The following is a 25371-nucleotide window of genomic DNA, read 5'->3' as shown; positions in this document are numbered from 1 at the left end:
CTGCTCAGCTCTTCAGAGCATTCTCTGCAGTGGTGATCATTTCTTTAGGTGATCATTTCTTTAGATCATTTCTTTAATGAAAGGGTGTCACTCATTCATAGAGAGACATGCAGATTATTCATAAATGATCTACAAGTGGGTGTCTGAAGACAAACCAATTTATACATGTTGTGCACCCATTAAACCCTCAGACTCCCAGCTGAAGAAAGGGAAAGTTGACAACATAAAGGAGAAGAGGGTAGGGAAAGTGAGAGCAAGTACCTATAGCAGCTTAAGTTTCCAGCTACTATCTCAAACAAAAATCAGACTCCAGACCAAAAAGCCACACTATTAATAATTGTAAGGTTGCAATATTTTAGTATTGAATTCTCCTTCTAGTTAAATCTTTCCAATATTTTTCCTAGGAAAAAAAATCCTGAAGGTTGAATTACTTATTAAGTCAATGTTAGAAATATGACATTTTATCTTTTGAAACTACTAAACTACATACTAATTTTTACTCCTACCACAATATGTCAATGCCTCTTCCATACCCCTGCTGATACTTCTTCATAGTATTTAAAAAACAAAACAAAAACAAAATATGCCAATTTCATTGACAGAGAAGTGCCTCATGTTTTAGCTTGCATTTCTCTGATATTAAAGAGGTTGAGGCCTGGCGCGGTGCCTCCTGTCTATAATCCCAGCATTTTGTGGGGCAAAGGCAGGCAGACCACTTGAGCACAGGAGTTCAAGACCAGCCTGGGCAACATGGCAAAACTCCGTCTCTACAAAAAATACAAAAATTAGCTGGGCGTGGTGGCACACGCCTGTGGTCCCAGCTACTCAGGACGATGAGGCAAAAGGATCTCTTGAGCCCAGGAGATCAAGGCTTCAGTGAGCTATGACTGTGCCGCTGCACTACAACCTGGGCAACAGAGTGAGACCCTGTCTCAACAAAAATAAGTACATAAATAAAATAAAGAGGTTGAACATTGTTAATGTATTTATTCATCATTTGTATTGTTTTTGTAAATTACCTCTTTATATGTCTTCTGACCAATTTTCCCCCTTAAGTATTCACTTTTCTTATTTATTTATAAAAGTTCTTCATATGTTAATATTAATTCTTTTGTCACATGTTGCAAACATTTTTCCAGCTTATCCTTTCAACTTTAAATATGGCAACTTTTTTTATATACAGGAGGTTGGTTTAATTTTTTCTCATGTCATCAAGCAATTCAACTTTTCTTTTATAGTTTCACCCTACGGCACCATGTTTAGAAAAACTGTCCAAAGCTCAACATTCTTTAAGTTTCCCATATTTTATTCTGGCACCTTTATGGTTTTATGTTTATGGGTTTATGTTTCACATTTAAATGCTTGATTCATTTGGAATTTATTCAGGTATATGACATGAAGTCAGAATTGAACTTCGTTTGTTCCAAATGGTTAGCCACCTGTCCTAGCACCATTTATTGAATCAATTTGTCTTTCCTCCACTGATTACAGCTGCCCTTATCATATACTGCATCTCTACTCATGTGTCTTCTCACAGGGACCTCAAACTCAGCATACCCACACCTGAAATTCATCATCTTCCCCTCTTCTCCAGTGTCCTCCAACGCTGTGAATGGCTACCTCATCAAATTTTTATTTGTCCTTTGTTTTTCGGTTCTTTTCAGAAATGAGGTTTTGCTATGTTGCTCAGGCTGGGGTGCAGTGGCTATTCACAGTTGTAATCACAGTTCTCTGCAGCCTTCAACTCCTGGCCTCAAGCGATCCCCATTGCCTCAGCCTCCTGAGTACCTAGAACTATAGATACATGCCATCACACCCAGTCATCCACTAAGTTTTAATGTCCAGAACTTGATTATGCCTGACCCCACCCCTCTCCATCACCATGACCCTCCCCCTCTACACATACACATCAAATCACTAAATTTTCTCAGTTCTGTCTCTAACACATAGTTCTCATTCATAACTTTCTGCCCAACTCTACCACCATGCCTATAGTCGAAACAACATCTTATCTTTCCTGGACCCCGTCTCTACAGAAAATACAAAATACAAAACCCCGTCTCTACAAAAAATATAAAAATTAGCTGGGCGTAGTGGCACATGCCTGGTCTCAGCTACTTGGGATGATGAGGCAGAAGGATCACTTGAGCCCAGGTGATCAAGGCTTCAGTGAGTTATGACTGTGCCACTGCACTACAGCCTGGGCAACAGCTTCTTCCCTGGGCCACCCAATCTACTCTTGGCCCCTCCAGCACATGAAACGGATATAGGATCACACCATGTCCCAACTTTCAACCTCTGCTGGTTTCCACTGCTCTTGGGGAAAAGTCCAGATTTATTTATGTTACACATAAGACTGTTATGAGCTCAGCCCCTGCCACCACTGCCTCATGCCACTCCTGCTCTCACACAATTTCCAGACACACTGGCCACCTTTTCACTCCTTGAAATCTCCCAGCTGCTGTTCATCTCAGGCTGTTTACATACGATGTTCCTTCTCTAGTCCACGCTATTCTACTCACTGTCCCACCCTTGCTGCCCATACCTACACACACGCCTGCCTTACTTGGGCTTATCTTTCAGAATGCAACTTAAATGTGACCTCCTTGGCCAGGCGCAGTGGCTCACACCTGTAATCTCAGCACCCTGGGAGGCCGAGGCAGGCGGATCACCTGAGGTCAGGAGTTCAAGACCAGCCTGGCCAACATGGTGAAACCCCATCTCTAATAAAAATACAAAAATTAGCCAGGCGTGGTGCTGCGCACTTGTAATTTCAGCTACTCTGGAGGCTGAGGTAAGAGAATCACTTGAACTTGGGAGGCGGAGGCTGCAGTGAGCTGAGATCACACTACTGCACGCCAGCCTGGGCAACTGAGCAACACTCCATCTTAAAACAACAACAACACACAAAAAAAAACAGTAAACGTCACCTCTTAAAGGCTTCCAGAACCACCTCTTCATCACTACCACCACCATGTGCATTTCCCCTGCAAAAAAATTCCTCATTGCACTTTGCACTTTACAGTAGCACTCCTCACAAGTGCTGAGATTTTATAAATGTTTACCTGCAATATCCCCCTCAGGTGGCAGCTCTGGTAGCTCAGGGCTGTGCCCAATGTGTTCACCACCCAACCCTTAAGCCCCTCAAAAAAGACCACCACACTGTTCAAGGCATGTGTGTTTAACTACGCAGTCCTAAGTCAATGGAATTACCCTTCTGCCTGAATTCTAATTATTACAAGTATACGCTCCTCCTAAGGTGTCTAACAACAGAAAAGTGGCTGAAAATAACATTGCAGTTTCCACTTGCACAGCCCATTGCTATTTCTGATCCTACTTACTCTTAAATACATTTACAAATTTAAATTTTTTGCTCAGAAAGTACTCCTAACATCCACAGATCCTGGAGTCTATGCTTGTCTTCTGCTAACAGCATTCTGACATTCACTCATTCTTTTCTTCATTCATCCAGCAGATATTTATTGACCATCAGCAGTCCACAGCTGAGCCTCACAACTGAAACTGTATTTTTCTTATTCTCCCTCTATATGACTATATCTCCCAAACCAACTCTATTTACCAATTATTCATCCACTTTTCCCATGAGATAACTGCTGTGTCACCACCCAGGATCTATAAAAATCCAATTAAAAGCAAAGAAACATCAGGCTTTAGTAGTCTGTGCTGCCTCATCATGATCTGTATCACCAAACCCAGCCGCCTAGCACCCTGTACCCCCACCCCGAGCTTTAGGGGTCAGTAGAGAGATCAAGAGAAGAAACTCAGGCCCAGTTTTAACCCACTCACCCCCAACACGCAAGGCGCTGCCCCGTCAACATTCCTGAATAGCTCTGAGCTCTGGGAAACTTTATGAAAGCTGCTTTCCAGAAGCATCAAAATCCAATCTTGTGTTGGTGCTCAGAGAAACGTGAGAACCACAAGATAAGGTATATAAAACCACAGAAAGCGTTTGACAACAACCCAGGGCACGCTCCCCAGAGGGTAGCTCTTCTACATTTGTTAACCTACTCATCCCCTCCCCCTGCGTATTTCCTACAAGAGCCCAGCCTTGTCTTTAGATTCTGAGCTCACTGAGACCAGTTCTCTCTTTCTCAGCATGCCAGAGCTATAAGAGGACTGCAGTGTGGCACCCGCCTTTCCAAGGTTTTTGACCTACACTGCAAGGCATAATTGCACCCATATTTTCTCTACCTTTCCCTCAACACATGCCCATCTCTGAATTTCCCTGACTCTGCTATAGTCCATCTGCTCCCTGAACAGCATCAACACCGCTTGATAGTATAGGCTTCCTAATCTGGAGGGATAGAACCCCAAAGGCATTTCTGGGTAAGAGCAACCTACAGATTTTCTACGACTAATCACAAAAGCTTAACCCTGCTGTTCTTTGAGAATATTTTCACCTTCCATGTATTATTTAACTCTGAACTAAGTGATCACCCAAATATCTATATACTTGGAAAACAAAGTTGCTTGTTTCATTCTACAGCAAAATACAGTCATTCTGAAAAGCAAAACCACGGTGTCATTATACATGCTTAGGAAGCTGACATGAAGCAGCAAATGATTCATTTTTACTGCCTTTAAAGGGAAGCACTACTTTGCAACTCCCTACTCTTTATTACAGTCAAGATCACATTGACGTTTACTAAAATAACTAAAAAGTTTGATTCTTAAAAGTGTGTTGATCCAGTGTCAACAAAGACTAAAAAATAATGACTCCTCAAGCCATTTTCGGACTCAATAAAATGCTGTAGACTAGCCAAAAAAAAAAGTAGAAGAAAAGCACATTATATTTTTTATTAATCAAGTGAAGTTTGCTGGAAATCAGGTTGTTTTTTCACTTCCACTTACAAATTCCATTTACCACTTCGCTCTTTCAGAAGCAGCCCCCAAAAAAGAGATCATTTCTCCTTAAGCATTTCAGCCTAGAGACTAGGCAGCAAGCCTCCTGATGAAGGGCACAGCTTCAACTCACAAGGCTCAGGATCTCTAAATCAGTGATAATGCTCCACATTTAAATCTCTACTCTGCTTTCAGGGGCAACCTAATCAAATGTACTTAAAAATCACTTTGAAGACCACATTTTAACTTGCCAGTGGAAGTTTGTGGCAATTTTAGAAAATGTTCTAAAGAAGTCATCCTGACACAATTTAACTTGTGTACTTCACAGCACAATTCTTAAGAAACCAAGGTAGTAGTCAGGTCAGAAAACAGTAGGGGCCTTAGGTCTGACAGCCTGGATTTGAGTCCTGCCCTCACTTGTTAGTGGTTGTGTGACTGTTGGCAAGTCATTCAACCATTCTGTACCTCGTTTTTCTTATCTGTCAAATGGGTGGTGTTGCTTTGACTTTGTACTAGAGTCCATCTTCCATTCATACTTTGTATCTCACGGCCACAGCTGGGGATCTCTGTGTTAACATGGGACACAACTATACAATTCTAACTTTCATTGTCTTATTTCCCATCCACTTCAAGGTCATACCTGTAATCTATATAGGACTGATAACAGAAATATTAAAAAGGCAAAAGACAAAGCAGGATTTTGTCTGATAAATCTTCTATCAGTTTTCCTGGCACCAAGTGTGATACCCCGCACACAGAATCACATGGTATAGAATATTTAAAAATAGAAGAAATGGAAAATATATATGTACAAATATGTATATATAGATGATTCAAAATTATGCATAAAAATATTGGAAAGATATGCACCAAAATGGTAACAGTTGTTAGCAATGGGTTAGAAGATTACAGCAACAAGGAGTGAGGGAGGGATGGGAAAAATATATTTTTTAAAAATTGCGGTGACTTATTTTCCTTCCTTATACTTTTCTAAACCTTCCCAAATTTCTACAATAAATTCTAAAATCAGAAAAAAGATCTTTGTTACGTAGATATTTTTCCCAGATAACAATGTTTGCAATGAAGTTGTGTTACATACAAAATCAGTGACAGTGATTATGAGAATAACTAATATTTATTTAGCACTTCCTATGTGCCAGGCCCTGTAGTAAGTACTTTACAGAAAGCATTTCGTTTAGTCCCCATCCTCTGTGATGTAAGTATTGTTCTGACCCTCATTTTGCAAATGAAACAATTCAAGTTATTTGTGTGAAATCAAAGAGCTGGCAAGCAGTTACGCCCCAGATGTGAACCCGGGATCCGACTCCAGGATTCCCACACCCATATGCCAGCCACTAGGCTTCCTGCCTCTAGCCACACTGGTTCCCAAAAACCTCACCTTTCTGTTTTTGATTTTCATGTCTTCTTGGCTCTTTATTGACTCTCATCCCTTTTTGGGAGTGTTCAGAAATAAACAGTGTATGCATTTCTGGCATGTGGGGGCAGTCAGGCAACCACTACACATAGTTCTCTGCGGTGAACACACACACCTTCCCCAAGGGGAACATGAGAACATGAGAATTAAAAAGCAAACCCTTCAACTGTCAGCTCTCACAGCACCACGAACCTCTCCTTCCAGACACTGGTCACTCCTGCTCTCCACATTTGCTTGCTGTTTGATTACTTCTACATGCCGACCACTTTTCAGAGCACTCTGCATGCATTACTTTTCTTCTCACCATTACTGTTCCTACTTTACACAAGGAAACTCAGGCCCAGAGAAGTCAAGAGGCTTGCCCAAGGTCTTAGAGCTGGGGTTTGAGTTCTGGAGTCATCATTCTCCAGTCAGTGAAGAATGAAGGCACACCTCTCCATTTTCTAAACAAATGTGCTCTTACTAGGATTGCTTCATTTTATTTCTGTAGGTCCTGAATATTTCATATAAATCATACTTCTAATATTTTTAAATTATATTTTCCAACTAGTTATTTGAGATACTCAAGAAAACTTGTTTACATGTTAGCTCTGTATCCTTCATAAACTTACTGAATTCTCTCGTTAACTGTAGTAATTTTAGTTGATTCTCCATTATATCGGCGACATGATCTCCTAATTTCTTTCCTAATTTTGTCTCCTCCTTTCCAATATAAAGATACCTTTTTTTCATGTTATACAACTACATTGTCAGAACCCTCCCAAAACTACATTAAATAATAGCGAGAGCAGGCATCTTCGTTTCGTATTTTATTTAACTGGGGATGCTCCGAGTGACTCAACATTAAGTCTGACACCAGTTGTTGGCTTAATATAATACCCTTCCATCGTGTTCAGGAACTAGTCTTTGAGTCCTATTTCACTAAGAGTTTTTATCAGGAATGAATACTGAACTTCATCATCAAATGTGTTCCCAGTACTGAGATAATTATGACTATCCTCCTAACTATTCATCATATTATTCATGTATTTTATATCATAAAACCATATTTTCTAACCCTACCTGATTTGACTGTAGAGTTTTTTTCATATATGAAAATAAAAATTAGCTAATTTTGTTTAATGTTTTATGTAGTCTGAATTTCATTTATTTTAGTTTGAATTAAGTTACAATTTTTAAAACTACATCCATAGCTATTCACTGCCTGTCTCCTGTCTCTCTTTATCACCTCCCACCAGGCCTAATTCATCCCCTACAACACCAACAGAGCCGCTTTTCTAGATCACACATGTGGCTCCTTCTCTCTTACTCTCAGCAATCTGCAACATCATCATGTATCTGTATTATAAAGTACACATCTTTTAGCATGGTAATTACTGTCCTTTATAAGACTGCCCCCAAACTATCTTTTAATCTTCATTTCAACCATGATTCCCAAATGCCACTCACTTGGGATTCCTTTTCTCATGATTTTCCCAAAAAGTCCTTCCTTATTTTCGTCACTGGGACAACGCTTTTCTTTCTTGGGCCAACACACTGCCATCTCATCTATGGCCCTCCCCTGTCCTCCCTGCTGTTTCATCCCAGAGCACCAAGTACAGGTCTCTGTCGTGGAACTTGCCCCAGCCTAACTTGTGCAGTTCCTCATTTGGAGCAGAGGTCAGCAAACTTCTGTGAAGACTCAGATGGTGAATATTTCAGGCTCTCCAGGCCTCATGTGCACATTTCTGTTGCATTTTTTCCCTACGCTTTAACAAAGTAAAAACCAGTATTAGCTCATAGGCCATATGAAAACAGGCCACCAGGGATCAGCAGTACTTTGCCTCTCCTGGTTTATAGGCTCATCACCCACTGGACTACAAGCTGATTGAGATGGGGGAAATCTCTAACCCATCTTCATATTCCTCAGCTCCTGGCACTTGGGAAATGTTCAAATCACTGAAGTTGATAGACCAGGAACACTGATAACTAATGTATCCTGATGAGTCAGATATACATCCACAGACAATTATTTCCCCAAATCTTGGGCTTTTCAACAAAAAGTAATTTTGAATTTTGAGTCTCTTAGGCATCTGGGCATTAAAAATGAGCCATGTCCATCGGGATGGCAGGGAGGTAGTTTGAATTTCACTTATTCAATAAATGAAATGAGGTTTTTGCCTCATTTAGTAAGACAAATTATGATATTCAGCCCAAGAACCTCTCCCTCCCCAAATATAGAAAAAGTGCTTCTCTTATCACAGAGTTCACAACTACACTGCCCCCTGGTCTTCACAGAATATAACACCAGCTAACTCCAACTTTTCAACTAGCCCTCTCAGCTTCTCATCCCAGAAAATCATCCAGACTTTTGATGCTGTTTTGAATACTTATCATGTATCCAACCTAGCTATCAGTAATTCCTTTTCTTCCCATCTCCTGAAAACTGGGGAGAAAGCATTGTCTAAATCGTTAATCGCAAGAGAAACAATTGTCAGTCACCATTATTATTGGTATCACCCTGCTTCCTGATTCTCCCAACCAGAAATGTCCAGAAAGGTGAAGGTCACCCCTCTCTGGTTAAAAAAAGCCACACTGTTAAAAACTGTTAAAGATGTGTGGTGCTTATAGCATAATTTCTGTCATAATTCCAGGGACTCAATTCCTTGCTTACTGGGGCTCACAAGAGCATGGGCCAGTGAGGAAGGGGAGGAAGCCAGGAACAGACATAGCCATTGTTAAGGAGAAATGGCCCAGTTGTGAGCCTGGTTTCTGAGGCCAAGAGTCCAGCATTAAGTTTCCAAAGGAATGAGGCAAATTTGAGGTTAATTCCATTCACATCTACATCAAGCAGGTCTACCTGGTCCCGGTGGAGCAAAACAACAGGCGGCCTAGACAATGTCAATTCTGCAAGCCAGACAGAGCTTTTGAAGGAGTCCAGCCAGTATCAAGCCCCCACCCCCAGAACATAGCTCCTGTAACGAAGCTAGCCAAGAGCTGGATGTGGTGCTGGGATCTGCCCTCTGCAGGCTGGGGTTCAAGGAAGGACCCCAGGTCTAGCAACTGTCTGAAATGTAGAGCAAAAAGATGCAGTCAGAGTGGGTCACTCTGCGAGGGACAGGTTATACCCAGCACGGCCTCTACTCAGCATGGCTTCCAGTTCCTAAGGCATGAGGTGGTCTTCAACAAATTCTAAACTTGACTTCCTAGCAGAGGTGAGGTACTTAATGTGCTCTAGAACGAGGATGAGGGTGAATCTGGAAATTACTGCAGATGACGGAGAGCCAGTGAAAACCCACCTTCTGCAGAAAAAACTAGTAGCCCTCAAAGGACCTGGTGAGATGGCCTAGTCACATGGAGGACTTGGCTCCTTATACATTAGCTATCCCCCAGGAGAAGCCATTATTTCACACATAGAAGGTCCTGAATTCAATATCTGTTTATGAATTGTCATCGCTATGAATCAAGCTCTGCCCAGTGAAGAATCACATCAGCCCAGGCCCCCTCAGCCAGCCAGGGGACCAAGAGTGCATCATTCTATTCCCAGCCATCCTCACCAGCCCACAGGTACACACTGCTCTCTGTGCTTCTCTTCTAGTGGTTTCCCAAATAAAATGATATCATTGTGTGTGATAAATACAAAATCAGGGTTAAAATGTGCTCGTAATAAGAGGACTAGGAACATGAAGAGGAATAAGAGGGGTGAGAAAATGACAAATGTTCCACATATACAGGGAATGGATCAGAATCAGCGCTGTCAGCAGGTCTCAAACTCTTGACGTCAATGGGTACACTGTTGAACCTCTGAGCAGTGTGTTCCTAAAGCAGCCTGTGACCCTGACCTGTTTATAAACAGAAGTGCTTCCTTGCTCAAAATCCCCGTTTTCTTACAGCACATTCAGAAATGCCAGCATCACTTGCAGCCAGGTGGTGAGGCTGAAGTATGTTCCATACTCTCTTCACACGGGCTCACCATGCTAAAAACAGTCAAGTACCAGTGATTAAGTAGAAAGACACATGCTTTTGAAAATTAGAGGATTTGGTTAAATGTGGGGACCGCAATCTACACATGGAAGCAAAGAAATCAGCCAAAATTAAAACATAAATTAGTGAACCAACAGTGCTTTACTAATCATGCAAAAAGTAAGAATAGCAAATATAGAATAGAAGGTGTGGTACATTACCCAAAAGCCCTGCTAAAGACCGCATGTCCTTCTCCATCAGCATGTAAATCTCTTCCTCGGAGAAGCGGCCAATGCCGTGGCCGTGCATCTCGCGTTTCACAATTCCTTTCGTTATGTGGCACACGACCCACCTCAGCAGGTTGCTGAAGGGACCACCACCACTAAGAGAGAGCATCTTCCGGGTCTCATTGAGATTGTCCACCCACTGGCAATAAGCTAACGTCCTGGAATTGTGTGGAAACAAGTTACTACTGTGCATCAGGTACATATCAGCTCCACAGGGTCGCTTTAGAATGAGTCGTTCAGAATTTAGTACACTCTGGAGGAACTGAATAACTGCAGCTTTAATCAAGAGCAATCTGCATGCCAGATATCACAACAGGCTCTAGTCAATGCCTAGACTTAAGGGGTTGTGGAAGAAATGGGAAAAAATCCAGATAAAGATGCCATGAGATCTTTCCTGGTACCCACCCTCAGACCTCTCCCCTCCCCTCCCAGTGCCACGTTTCTGCCTTCTCTCACGCAATCCCATAGTGGAAACCCACTTGAAAAGTCTTTGAGTCAGGAGAGTGAGCACTCATGGGGGCCCAGGGCAGGAGGCAGTAGTGACAGGGGTGTTGGCATCATTCTCTTTCCTGAGCAAAAGGATGGTTCCACAGGTTTATGCTTGGTGTTCATTAATTAAGCTGCACATTTCTGTTTTGTATACTCTGCATGTGCATTTACATTTCATGATATAAAAGAGTTAAAAAAAAAAAAAGAAAGAAAGAAAGGAATTTCTGAAAGAAACCTTTTTGCCTTTTTAAAAAAAGATACAGGGCCTTGCTATGTTGCCCAAGCTGGACTCTAACTCCTGAGCTCAAGTGATCCCCCCACGTTAGCCCCCAGAGTAGCTATGACTAGAGGCATGCACCACCACACCCAGCCTTTTTGCTTTTTTGATAGCACGTTAGGGAGTAAGTGCACCTTTCCATCTTTATTATAAATTAAAATATTATGCAAATGATTTGTTCTCCAAGAAAATCAACTCTTTACCTCAGTTTGTTCTCGAGAACTCTAAAGGGAACACAACTGCCCATGGAACTTGGCTGAATCCTTTTTCCTGTCTAGGTGATCCTAGTGGTAAACTTGCTCATTCGGGTGCTCCTGAAAACAGTGTGATCCGTATGGAGGGGCCAGCAGCTGTTCACTGTTCAAATATTTTGCTGGCCACCACACCCAGGTCTTTGCTGATTTTATTCTCCAAATGGCAAGAATTTTTTTTATGGCTAATAGTGTTGGTAGATAGAAACTTAAAGGGTTTTCTACCAAAGGCTGAAGAGAATGTAGCTGTGTGGGAGTACAGGCATCAGACATTTTCATTTTTCCTCCCTGATGAGTAACAAAAGATGTATTGGCATTCACCTCTACTCTTAGTACTGGCTGATACAGCAGTAAAGGCCACTTCAAAAAATTCAGAAGCCAGGTGTGGTGGTACATGCCTGTAGTTCCAGCTACTCGAGAGGGCAAGGCAGGAGGATCGCTTGGGCTCAGGAGTTTGAGGCCAACCTGAGCAACACAGAGTGGGACCACTGTATCAATAAGCACAGGGTGAAGGTGTGCACATGAAGAGCATCGGCTGCCTGACAAACTGCAATCAATAAATAAAAATTTAGAAATAAAAAGATATTTATGCAATTGGAAAGTGGCATAGCCAGAATGCTGCGTTTTTTTAAGGTTTTTTTTATTTTTATTTTTTTGTTTTTTTTTTTAAATCAAAGGGCTGAAAAATATTTTGAGAGAGAACTCAAGGAATGATAGTAAATCACAGCTATAATGAAATGCTGTTTTCCACCTCAAGGGGAAAAAAAGGCATTTTGATCATTTTATATAGTTCTGTTCTATAAGGGTTCTCTGTTCTAAAAACAAATAAAAATAAGGAATAGATTTCTCTAAAATTGTTGGATTCCTGATTTTTACCAAAAAGTCTTACAGCCAATTTCAACATACTCCCTGTGCAATAGCTATAGCTGTTCTTGACTACCTTGTTAAAAGAATGCCCACAAATCTGATTAGAAAGCTTTGTGTGCCTCTTTCAGTAAATCTCTCAAAATAAAGTACTGAAGAATCAAGAAATAGTTTTTCCCCAAAACAGGAAGAAGTACATCACAATAGTGACTAATTAATGTGTATAGTCAGAGCATTCCATTGATCTTTCAATACAGAATATCTCGCATTTTTCTAGTAAATTCTATACAGACATAGAAACGAAATGCTTTCCTACTTACTCCTTTTTTCACACCTGCAGTAATTAAGGTGGCAATTTTCACATTCCATTAGAATAATTCAGCACTTTGATTCTAATTGTACTAGGCCTAAATTCACAACAAAAGAGTTATACAACCTTTTACCATTTTGGAAGTCAATGGTCTTAGGATAAAACTAAATTACTCTAAATTGAACATGATCAAGTAATAATAGCATACGAAAAGCATCTAAAGTGTAAAAACGCGAATGTGTGGCTCTAAGCTGACAGGTTAGAAGGGGAAAAAAAATCCTTTGTAGACAAATTACACAGGTTTGATCATAAGCGTAACTGATCGAGCTCACCGGGCAGAGCAGGGGGGAAGGTGTGCACATGAAGAGCGTCAGCTGCCTGACGAACTGCAAGAACTTCTGGAAGGGGCACGTGGGTACAGGCTGCATTTGGGGAAGCCTGGAAGAGGTGAGGCTGGAGGTGCGGGCAACGGCCAGTCAGGACAGGCCTGAGGAAAGGGAGCTGAACTTTATTCCAAAAGCAAAGTTTAACTGCTGGAAGGCTTTAAACAGACAAGAAACATAGTCAGATTTGTGGCAATGTAAAGGAAGAACTGGAAGGTGGAGAAAATGCTGGCACGAAGGCCAATTACCAGACCAGGCAGGAGATGATGCACTGCGTGAGGCAAAGGTAGAAGGAATCCACAGGAGAAACACTGCGACAGAAGGAAAAGAGTCTGCTGGACTACAATGGATGTAAAGATTTATGGGTAAAGAGAAATTAGGCATTTTCTCCTAAAATGATAGTTTGAGTAGATGGTAATACCATTAACCAATACTAAATTGTACAAGGTAGAATATATTTGGATGATGAAAGATTAGTTAACCTGTAGCATTTGAAGCTCCCATGGAACCCCTAAGTGAAGATATCTAGAAGGCTGAGAACTCAGGAGATAGGTTGAGACTCCAGAGAGAGAACTGGTGAGCAAGGGCATGCTGGTGGTGGTTTAAAAGCTGTGAGAGGAGATGAGGTCTCCTTAGGAAGTTTCTAGAGTGTTGAGGAAACCACAGTTCAAGGGCAAGTTAGAAGATGTGAAGGCCAGGCTGAAAGAGGCAGCTTGGAGAGAAGTAGGGGCATCTTTCTCTGCGCTTCAGGAAGACAGAGTGTTGTAATGGGTGAGGGGCTACAGAGTTTAGAGTTCCTGTCTGATGACTTCAGCTTCCTCCGTAGCATGGGAAATGAGGGCGCGCACACAAGGTGAAAACATTGCAGTGTAGAGAGTTTGAGGAGTAGCAGGCACGAAGGAAGAGGCAGCTGTTCTGTTCTTGGCAGGGAGGGGTCTCTGCCAGTGCAATGGTGTGGGGTTCTCTACCTGCAGCAGGCTGAATGCAGGACACAGAAGAAGAAACACTGGCTTGATTCAGAATTTCACAGCTAGAAGTAACTTCAGAAACTGTCTGGTCTTCCTCTCTTCTCCTTCTATCTTGCTCTTGATTTTTCTTCCTCTCTTTCACTGTCTGTGCCCAATTATGATCGACCAGTGTCAGGGAAGAGAAGTAAATGAGGGTCAGGCAGGTCTTTAAGGGTTGAGGCCAGTGAAATGTGTATAAACTTTAAATACCAAAGAAAATAGATGCTTCACAGATTCCTAAATCAATTACTACACATAGAAGACATCACATGGTGTATGTTTCCATGTTATTGCAAACAAGAATCCACCTCCTCTCACAGCCAAGATTCTTGAAAACTCTGTTCACATGGTTGGAGCCTCTATCCCAACTACTCCACCAAAATCACTCTTGTCCAAGTCAACAGTGCAACATCTAAATAAACCATCTTTCTATATTCTCGCACTCTCTAAAGTATCTGACACTATTGGCCTCTTTCTTGGAACACCCCCTTAGCTTAGACCTCTACTGCTTTTCCTTTCACCCCTTACATATTCCCAGGATCTCTATCTTCATTCCTCCTATCTTCCTACTCCACACTCCTGGAGCCATCTAACTCACACCTATTACTTTACACTCATGTCTCCCATATCCAGCCCTCTCTCCTGAGATCCATGGATCCTATGTGGATGACCCTCAAGAACTGCAAACCAACATTTCCAAAATTGCACTCATCATCTTTGTTCCATTCAAACCTGATTCTCCTCACCCAAGCCAGAATCCCAGGAGTTATTCTTCACTGCCCCCTCTCCCTCACTCCTGACAGCCAGTCACCCTGTGAATTTGCCCTTTCTCCAACTCCATAAACACTGCAGTTCAGCCCTTCATTATTTCTTAACTACAAGGAACATGGCCTCCTACCAGGTCCCCTGACATCCCCTCAAGGCCCTTCAGAAATCCATTTGCTCCAGTGTATACAAAGAGCTTCCTAAACATGAACCTAATCCTAACAATAATGCTTCTTAGAGTCATTCATTAACTCCCCACAGCTCCTTTGCATGGCATGCCAGCCCCTCTCCCTACAGTCTAACCCCTCTATGACCTGGCCCTTCTCGGGCCCCATCTCCCAGCACTGACTCCCATGCACCTTACGCACAAGTCATAGAGAATTACATGAACCTCCTTGCTATAGACTGAACATTCATGTCCCTCTAAAATTCATGTGTTGAAATCTAACCCCTAGTGTGTTGGCATGTGGAGGGGCCTTTGGGATATGATTAGGTCGTAAGGGTGGAGCCCTCATAAATGGGACTAGTGCCCTTATAAAAGAGGCCCCAGAGAGCTGCCTTGCCCCTTCCACCATACGAGGTTACAGTGAGAAAGATGACCATCTATGAACCAGGAAGCTGGCCCACCCAGACACCAAATCTACTGATGCTTTGATCATGGACTCACTAGACTCTGGAGCCATGAGAAATAAACTTCTGTTCTTTATGAGCCACCCAGTCGAAGGTATTCTGTTATGGCAGCCCAAACGGCCTAATATACTCCCCAAATGCTTCCTTCTTTCCTCTAAATTTCTGCAGATGTTGCTCCCTCTGCCTAGACATCCTACTCTTTCCCTACCACCAGCCCCTTCATCTGGCACTCCAACTGTCCTTGGATTCCATTTTGACAATACCTCCTCTGCAAAGCCTTCCCCCCTTCTCTCCAGTAGTAGCTGGCTGCCTTTCCTTGGTTCTTCAAACCCTCCCCCAGCACTGACCATTGCAAAGGCTTGATGTCTCCCTCCAGCCTTTGAGTCACTTGATAACAGGTATACATACCATCCTGGCCACTAACAGTCATTCATTAAGTTTGCAGAAATAATGAATTATTGATTAAACGAAAAAAGGCTTTGCTTTTGAGCCTGCTACTGCTAAGTAGTGTTTCTAAGGGATGACACATACATAGAAAAATGGGAAAAGAGACAACGAGATGTGCCTATGGAAAATGAAGAAGGGGCTGCCAATTTTCTCTTGAAATCCACGGCTCTTCACTCTCCACTGGGAGGAGGCCCATTGCAAAAGGAATCATGAATCATTAACAGGAGAGGACAGGGAGGGTCAATTTGGAAAGCAGACAAGGCTAAACAATTAATCTATCATTTTGAGAATCTATTTCAAGAAGTTGAAATACTCATTTTCCTTATCACAACGAATGTATCTAATCTCTTCTGCAAAAATGGGGTCAAAGAGATTTTTTAAAAGACTATCTTAGAACAGAGGAACAAAACCTGCTCAAAAATGTTTAAAGGTGAACAAGAAAACAAAGAGAAGCTGACCCCTGATATTTTAATGAAGATATCACGCTTTATAACTCAATACCTGGCCTATGATAGAAATGAATATTTATAAGTGGGAACCCATAACAAACTACAATTTGAAGACTGAGTATCAACACCTGGATTTCCAAATCGTGAGCATGCCTTTCTCTGCATTGGGCTACATCCTTGCTGTCTTTTGCTTATACTCTGAATATCTACTCAAGAATATAGGAGCATATGATATGTTTCTGTAGTTTCACCAAGTTTCACAAGCATTACATCAACCCATCCAAACAGGGGCCCTCACTACATCTAAAACTGGGGTGGGGAGAAAAGAAAGAAAAGGAGAACATATGAACCAAGCTATAATCAGAAAGAGTAGTCTCTTGGCTTTTAGAAAAGATCTTCTTGGTTAAGTCAATTTATGAAAGTATCCCATCTCCTGAACTACACTCAAAATTTTAAAATTATGGCCAACCTAGAAGCGAGCTTGAATCCACTGTTCTAATGCCTGTGTGTGTGTGCGCGCACATGCGTGTGCACACACGCGTGTGCACACACACACACAGGCATTAGAACAATTAATTTTTGTTATTTTTTTTAGAGACATGGTCTCACTCTGTCGCCCAGGATGTAGTGCAATGGCGCGATCACGGCTCACTGCAGCCTTGAACTCCTGGGCTCAAAAGGTCCTCCCACCTCAGTCTCCCAAGCAGCTGGGACTACCGATGTGTGCCAGCCACCACACCCGGCTGTTTTGTAGAGAGAGGGTTTTGCCATGTTGCCCAGGGTGGTCTCGAACTCCTGGGCTCAAGCAGTCCTCCCACCACAGTTTTACAAAGTGCTGAGATTACAAGCATGAGCCACCATGACTGGCCCTAATGCCTATATTTTTATGGGGGAAAATATTATAAATAACTAGATAGTCTGAAAATGATACTCATACGGGGTTGAAAGACTCTGAAGACGCTCGCTGACATCCACAAGGGGGCAGTATGTCACACTGAAGAAGCTGTAGTGTGTGTTACCCAAAATCAGTTTCATTCCAGTAATTTGACCTTGTGTCAAGCTGACTTCCCTTTACACCAGGTTCTCTGTACTTAAGCATTCAGTAGAACAAAGGGGATTTTTAAAAACTGTGTTCATGATCTTCAATAATAGTTTTTATAATGCAAGGGGGACATCAGTGTATAGATTTCAGGCAGAAGAAAAGCCACTTTAGAGTTGAGTGTGTTTATTTGAATAGACCTAAAACAATTTCGGAATTATGTGATGTAACATAACAATGCTAGCTTTCCATTGCCTTTACTTTTCATAAAATCATGCCTGGGGTGTTTTTAAGGTTTCAGGCCAAAATAAACATATGAAAACTCCACATAATTGAATCTATTGAGTCAAACAAGGTAGGTTTATAAAATTTCTTCTCCTGGCTCTGTGAGTATAGACACAACCTAGGAGCTCACTGACTATTAGAATTTAACAAGAGATCATGGAAAGCTCATACTTGTAATATTTTCCTACATATTTTGGTCAGATCACTATATGCTGGGCCTCAGCTTCCACAGGTAGACATTTTGTGTGTGGCCTTGGAACCAGAAGAGGGGAGGAGGGGAGGCGCCTGAGGGAAGAGTATCTGAAGATTCTCTGCCCCGGGCATGGCGAAAGGAGGTTCTTTTCTCCATTGGGATTTAGAGCTCTCTTAAAAGTCTCTTCAGGGTTTCCCCAAAGCAAGAAGTTGGCTAAAGGCTTGAGAACCTTAAGAAACAGATTTGTTTTTCCTTCCGCTACTAGGGACTAAATGGAACTGTGGGAATTAGCAGGGTTGCTTTGAAAGTTTATTAGGTATCTCAATCAAGACCTTTCCTCCCACCTTCACTATTTTTTCCTCAAATTAACCATTGAGAAGACATAAGCAAGAAATAATACCTAACTCCTCCAACACTTTTCAAATTAAACAGTGAATTAGAGAAATAAAATTGTCCTTAGAAGAGTCTACATATGACCCAAACAGATCCCCAAGCCTTTGGGAATTTGCAGTGCACAAAATTAAGATCCTTTCCCATGGGGTAACACTTTCCAACTCTCGCCCCCACCCCTCACCCCGCCCACACTCCACCCCACATGGAGTATCAGCTCGGGGCTGGTGAAGGGAGAGATGGAAAGGTCAGGGCAGGGATGAACTTTTAGCAGGGAATAGAGTTATATAAAATGATATGCACACACACAGAGAACAAAAAGTAGTAATGTGTGGTAGTTGGAAATGTTGCTGGGTCAAAAACTTTCTAATGGGAATACATATTTTCTAAACCATTATGGAAATCAAAGAGTTGTAGCCAAAGTGACAACTGAAATGTATGGCTTTCAGCTTTTCAGACAGCTAACAAAGCGACAGCTCTGGCAATCAATGGGCCCATCAATCAAATGATGTAGTGCCTTGGAGGGCTGATGTCGAGGGAAGGCACATGGGTCAAGTGGCCTTGTGCGGGTCCTCCCTTTCCCTTCATAGCGGCAGAACTGACTGGAGCCTAGTAAGCAAGTGTGGTGGGCTCTTCTCGAGGCTTTTCTCAGAAGCTCAGTTTTTCCTGGAAGCTATGCATGTCAGACACAGTCATGCATTCTGGTTCCACTGTGACTGCTGCACGCTTTGGGAGGGGAGCCCCAGCAGTTCCCCACCACTATTACAAGGAAAAGACCAGGTTCATTCCATGAACACTGAGTCTGATTACTTCCATACTGATCTGTACCCCTGTCTGCAGCCTCTCCCCAGCCCCCTCCTTGCTCCCCACTCTATCACCACTTTAGCAAGGAGGGGGTAGAAGTGGAGCTTAGGTCAGCCCTGGAATAAACTGGGCAAGAATCAAAAGTAAAAGGAGAAAAAGAAGAGGGTCACTTAAAATCCGAGAGATAGGAACAGCAAGTTCTCCATTTACAAAGAGAGGGAATAAATGAAACAGGGAGAGGAGGAAGAGGAAGAACCTTCTCCAATCAACCCCACACTGAGGGTATCACTCAGCCGGAGAGGTTTAATAAAAGCTACTGGGCCAGCATCTGCCTGCAGATAACAACTAATGCCAAAAACGGTGGGCTTAACAATTCTTAATTCAATCTTTGGAAAAAGATAAAGTTTGCAGAAATCAAGAGAAACTTTCTCTAGCTATTGGGGTGCAGAGAAAGGTGCAGAAACTCCAGAAAATGGATGAAAGAAAAATTTTAAAAACCAGATGACTAATGAGTTTGTAAAGCAAGAACCATATCTGCTTAACTCACGTGGTACCACTGTCAGCTCAAGGCTACAAAAAACAGAACAGGGAAAACTCATCAACTCGTGTGACGCTTCAAACTTGGGGAATACAACCTAGGACTTTGCAATCAAGCCAAAGAAAATCCAGAAAGGAGTAGTATGCTTTACTCCTGGAATACAGAGAAGCTCTTGTTATCTATGGACAACTAACCCTAGGAATTTTATCTTGACTTAGTCTTCCATTCCCTCCTCTGAGTCTCTGACATAATATGACTTTAATTCAACAGTTTATACAGTATTGGTAAAAAGCCCTGAGTCCAATCAATTGAACTATCTTCCTCAACTCAGTAAGTTCTAGTCTAGATCAAGGCCCATCAAATTATAGTCCACAGGCTAAGAAGTTTTTACATTGTTAAATGGTTGAAAAAAATCAAAAGAAGGATATGGTACATTAAATGAAATTCAAGTTTCAGTACCCATAATAAAGTTTGAGTGGAACACGGTCATGCTCATTTGTTGGCATACTCTCTATAGCTGCTTCTGTGATAAAACAGCAGAGCTGACTAGTTGCAAAAGAGACGTACAGCCAGCAAAGCCTAAAATATTTACTGGCTGGTCCTATACAGAAATGGTTTGCTGACCCCTGGTCTAGGTAACCAGAAACTTAACGGTCATAACAACTTTGACGACTGAGCCACTCATTTCATCCGAAACTGTTAAGGTAGAAAACTGCTGAAAAGGTATAAAGAGGATCTGAAAAGTGAAACAGAACTTGGGGCTTACTTCGAAAGGACGGGGACACTCCAGAGGGGACTCACCAGTAGAAGTGCTCCTCCACCATCTTGGTCACCGCTCTGGAGATGGCTCTTTCATGAGGGCCAAGGTTTTTGTTTAAATTCACTCCAAGTTTCTCTTCCAGAAAGTCAATTATGAATTCTGTGCCAGAAACTTTTTCATGATTATATTCAATCCAAGGCATTTTCCCTTGAGCAGAGAGTTTTCCACCAAAATAGTTCTAAGTAGAGTACATTTTTAAAAAGAGAAAAGCAATATTGTATTTAAATTCCACTGTATGATTAATAGAAACAAACATTCCAACCTTATGTTTGATAGTGACAGTACTATTCAAGTGAATGAACTCAGGGCATAAACTCCTAAGACAATACACGGTTACTCTAGGAAAAAACTTGTTTAACTGCACATAAAGATATCACTTTATTCTCCCATCGATTCGATCATGGACTTTGGCTTATCATGGAAAAGAAAAAAAAAAGACCCCAGGGGCAAGGGATGATGGGGGTAGGGGGTAGCAGATTGAAAGGGCTGAAATGACCCTGGTAATAGTCAGTCTAGTTTTAATGTACAAACAATTCAAAAACTCAAAAAGTGAAAATAAACCACAAGGAGGCCTGTATTGACTGGACAACTAACCAAAGACCTCACGTGAAAACCAGTATCTCACACCTGAATAATACTACTACTACACTGTAAATGAACGGTCCCCCAAAATTATAACGCTTAGGTCTAACAAAGTATGTACAACAGACTCAGCTACTGTGTCTCTTAAGAAATGCAGGTTCCTGTGCCCCAGCCTGGACTTCTGGATCAGAATCCTGGGGATAGTGCCCAGAAATCTGTGTTTTTGACAAACTGTCGTTGGTAGAGGGAATAATGGGGATTTGGGCTGATCTCTGCCTCCTGGTGTCTTGATATTTTATCTCATTGCTTATTCTAAAGAATAAAAGTAGGCCTAACCTCAAAAGGGGTAATTACTATTGGGGATGTTATAGGGGCTGCTGTTAGTCATACTGCCTTTGTGCACTTTAGAAAATAGAACTTCCTCTGGGTGGAAATGGTCCATTAGGTTTGCGGCTTGGCAAACAGAACTGGGTCAAGATTTCACCCCCACCCTTTGGCCAGGCACTGTTGTGCAGTGAGCAACCTGCACAACCATACATGCCTCTCTAGACATTATCCCGGATGTTAACCAGGAGAAATGTCACCTACTTCTAGAAGTTGCTAATACATCTAACATTCTTGTAATCTGTATACTAAAGGTGTAAACTTACCACATACCATAGCCCCTATTTCAGATTTCTCTTGATGCCATCCATATCCTCTTAATACATCCCTTTCTGGACTCTTGTCATTCTCAGATGCAATCTATCCTCCACACTGCCACCAGAGGGAACTGTTTACAATGCAAATGAGACCCAAGAAGGCTGCTGCTCAAAATTATCCAATGGCTTTAATAGCTCTAGTCTACAAACTACCCCTTTTCACACAGCAATCTAGACCCACACCCACCATCTAGCCACTGCCCACCTGCCCTGTCTCATTGGCTATATAAGTCCCTCTGGTCTCCTGAATTCCAACTGCCCCCACCCAGCCAGATCAAGGTGTCTGCCCACCTCCCTGACTTTGTGCACTCTTCCCCTTTTACAGGAATCCTTTTCTCCATCCTCTGTAAAGTCATATCCATGCTTTTTAAAAAAAAAAAATCAGTTCAAATCTCACCTTGTTATGTAACTATTTCCCCAGGATACAACCATTATTTGCCCTTCCTCTGTGCCTCCACTGTACATTGTGTAGTCCCCTACCCTTACAGAGTTACTATTTACACATCGGGCCTTCCCTCTAGACCACCCTTTCCCCTGAGAACTTGTTACATGTTTATCTTGACTACTTTTTAAAATAGAATAAAAATTGTAGAAAGTAAAAAGTTTCCTCTTCAAAGTTCCCCTTCTTGTTAAAGAATAAATCATAAGTGTTAGAAATAATAGTTTCTTTTAAAGACTAACTTTCTTCAAGCCTCCTTGCTTTGTGCTAGTAACTCTGTTAAGTCCTATCCTATGTAACTGTTGGACCTGCTCATAGGCAGTTCCAGCTCACAGCCTGTGCCCCTTCCTTATTTGGAAATGTTATTGTTTCCTCAAACCTTTCATAAGCAACTTCTTTGTTCTTCCTTGCACTTAACTATTTAGGAAAGTTTTAGGCTATTAGCAAATCAGGTATCAGTTTAAGACTGTGAGGCCCCACTCCAGCCAATGGATGCAGGACACAGCAGTAAAGACAACCCAAATGCCTAAGGGATAAATATGTCTGCTTTTCCTTTGTTAGGTGTGCTCTCGCCATTGTTCCATATGCAACTGAGCACCCTTTCTGCAGAAAGTAAAGATGGCCTTGCTGAGAGATCTTTTGTCTCCGTGCTGACTTTCCTTCGCAGCACCGATTATCTATTTCTAACAATTTTGGTATTTCTAACAAAATTAATAATCAATTCTTATGGAAATGGAAGTTCTAGTATGTTTTCACAATCAACAATTATATTTTGATTGCTAGGTAAAAAGCAAGAGACAACATTTTAGAGACACTCTGATTACATCTAAGTAAACATACATGAATGAAAAAACATTAAAAAAAAAAAAGAGAGACTCACAAACATGTCACAAGTAATTGGGAAGACTATAGGTGAGATGCCAAAGATCTTTTTTTCCCATACATTTCAATTTTTCTAAATGTGGTTGTACAATTTTTAAAATAAAAAAAAATTTACAGAGACGGGTGTCTCACTATGTTGCCCACACTGGTCTCAAACTCCAGGGCTCAAGGAATCTGCCTGCCTCAGGCTTCCAAACTGCTGGGATTACAGGCATAAGCCACAATGCCTGGCCCAAAAAATGTATGTTAAAAATGTTGATTTTTTTTTCTTTTTTTTCCTTTTAATTTTTCCTAAATATTTTTATTTCTAAAAAATTGAGACAGGGTCTTGCTGTGTTGCCCAGGTGGATCTTGAACTCCTTGTGATCCTCCTTCCTCAGCCTCCCAAGGTGCTGGGATTACAGGCATGAGCCACCACACCTGGCCAAAAATAATTTTTCTTAACTTCTTTACATCTATTGAAGAATTCCTGGACTATTTTTATTTAAGCAATTAGACTCTGACTAATCCACTGAGGGTAGTTTCTGAAAGTAATTTTGAGAAGATAAATAGGTAAATCCTCCGTATTTTTTCCAAGCTGATGTTTCCTTCTGCAAGTCTGCCCCAGGTGAGACTGATGCAGTCACACATATGCTACATCATTAGCATGGCAGTGAAGGCCATAGGCTTTGGGTTTCAAAATCTCATTCCATCATTTATTCACTGAGTGACCCTGGACCTCCCTGGGTCTCCCTTAACCCTCCCTGGACCTCAATTTCCTCATCTGTAGAGTGGGGATAATAACAGTTGCTAGGATGAAATGAGAAGATGTGCAGTGCCTTCATCAGAAGTATTTTGAGATGAAGAACTTGAGACTCTAAGAGAGATGCCAGAGTCTTGGGACTCTGATTTGATATACTGTACCCATAGGTTTTAGGTAAATATCTAGCTATTATATTCACTCCGCCCTGGAGCTATCTTGAGTCATCTTCCACTGGCTAAATTTGAAATAATTTGAGCAGTCTGTGTGGATTACGACACATTGAAGAAATCCACACACCCATTATCTATTTAGTTTTGAAGAAGAATGTCCTTATTTTTCGGAGCTGCATGTGGAAGTATTGCAGGGTGATGTGTCAGGATTTCTGCAACTTACTTTAAAATGGTTTATCAAAAACATTGTGCACAATTGTAGATGTAAAGGGGGGGAAGTAAAGGAGAAGTCGTATTAACCATTCACAATCTAGGTAAAGGGCATGGGGGTGTGCACTGTACTATCCTTTTGTTTGCAGCTTAGAAAGAAAAAGACGCAGGAGGGGAGACAAGATCAGCAAATAAATACAACATCAAAAGTTAGGGCTGACAGCCGAGGCAGAGAGCTCCAAAGGAAACATTTTCTTTTTTCTTTCTCTTATTTAAAAAGAATTCTTTTGTGAAACGTATGCTTCTTATACAACTACTTACATCAAATGATGTAGGTATCTTTATATATGTCTGAAGAAATGTAAGGAAGAAAAGTCAAAATATCAGTTATGATAATAATCTCCAGCTCGTAGGATATCAAGTAATTTTCACTTTCCACATACATTGTTTTGTACTGTTTGGAATTTATCTAAGGACCATATATCATCTACACATAATCAGAAAACACAGTAAAGCTATTTTTGTGTTTTTCAAAAATTAACCACATCCCTAGGACCTCCCTGTACATTGTTTGCAATTTCCTATAAGTCTACCATTATTACAAAATAAAAAGATTTTAAAATTGAACTCCCAATATTCATATCTTGACAGAGAAAAATAATAACAACTGTGTTCAATACATTGAGCTTTTTTTAAAAATAAGCCTTTTGATTTCCTAACTAATGGTCATCAAATATTCATTCCCATTCCATTTAGGTTAAAAAATTCAAGAGCTTCTAATATAAAGTCATGATCTGAGGAACATGGCATTTTAATCTTTTTTTTAAAATGGCACAGGCAAAAGAACGGGCAGAGGGTACAGCTCCCTGGGTCCATGACAAAATATTTCTCTACTGATCAATCCAAGAAATGAACTCCCCAGCATTCCCCAGACACCCACTGCATCAATACAAATCCCACTAAGGGAACGGGAATCAGGGTACCACCAACCCCTGCAACAGAGCATCCCTTTCTAAACCACAGCACCATTTTTTTTTACCTAAAATCTGTCACCCCCCGAGCATCACCCACTCCATTTATCTTCCATAGAGACCTCACAGAAGAAAAACAGCCCTATGCAATTCTTTCTTTAAAAATATACTTAACAAGAAATATAATTTTGGAAGGGGTAAGCACG

At 41.4% G+C, this 25371-nt stretch overlaps 1 protein-coding gene across 2 annotated transcripts in view; it reads right to left on the bottom strand.

Annotated features, from left to right (window-relative positions):
- Window positions 1-25371, bottom strand: part of FAXC (failed axon connections homolog, metaxin like GST domain containing) — a 67514-nt gene that overhangs the window by 29832 nt on the left and 12311 nt on the right. For both annotated transcript variants that reach the window (XM_077998343.1, NM_001266112.1), the window contains 2 exon segments: window positions 20450-20646; window positions 10462-10685 (listed from right to left, as the gene is read on the bottom strand). In XM_077998343.1, the coding sequence (XP_077854469.1) occupies window positions 10462-10685; window positions 20450-20646 (421 nt within the window).

This window comes from Macaca mulatta, chromosome 4 (assembly GCF_049350105.2).
Source record: "Macaca mulatta isolate MMU2019108-1 chromosome 4, T2T-MMU8v2.0, whole genome shotgun sequence".
Classification (NCBI taxonomy): Eukaryota; Metazoa; Chordata; class Mammalia; order Primates; family Cercopithecidae; genus Macaca; species Macaca mulatta.
Note: the sequence above shows the minus strand (reverse complement) of the source record. Positions and strands in the feature narration are given on the sequence as shown.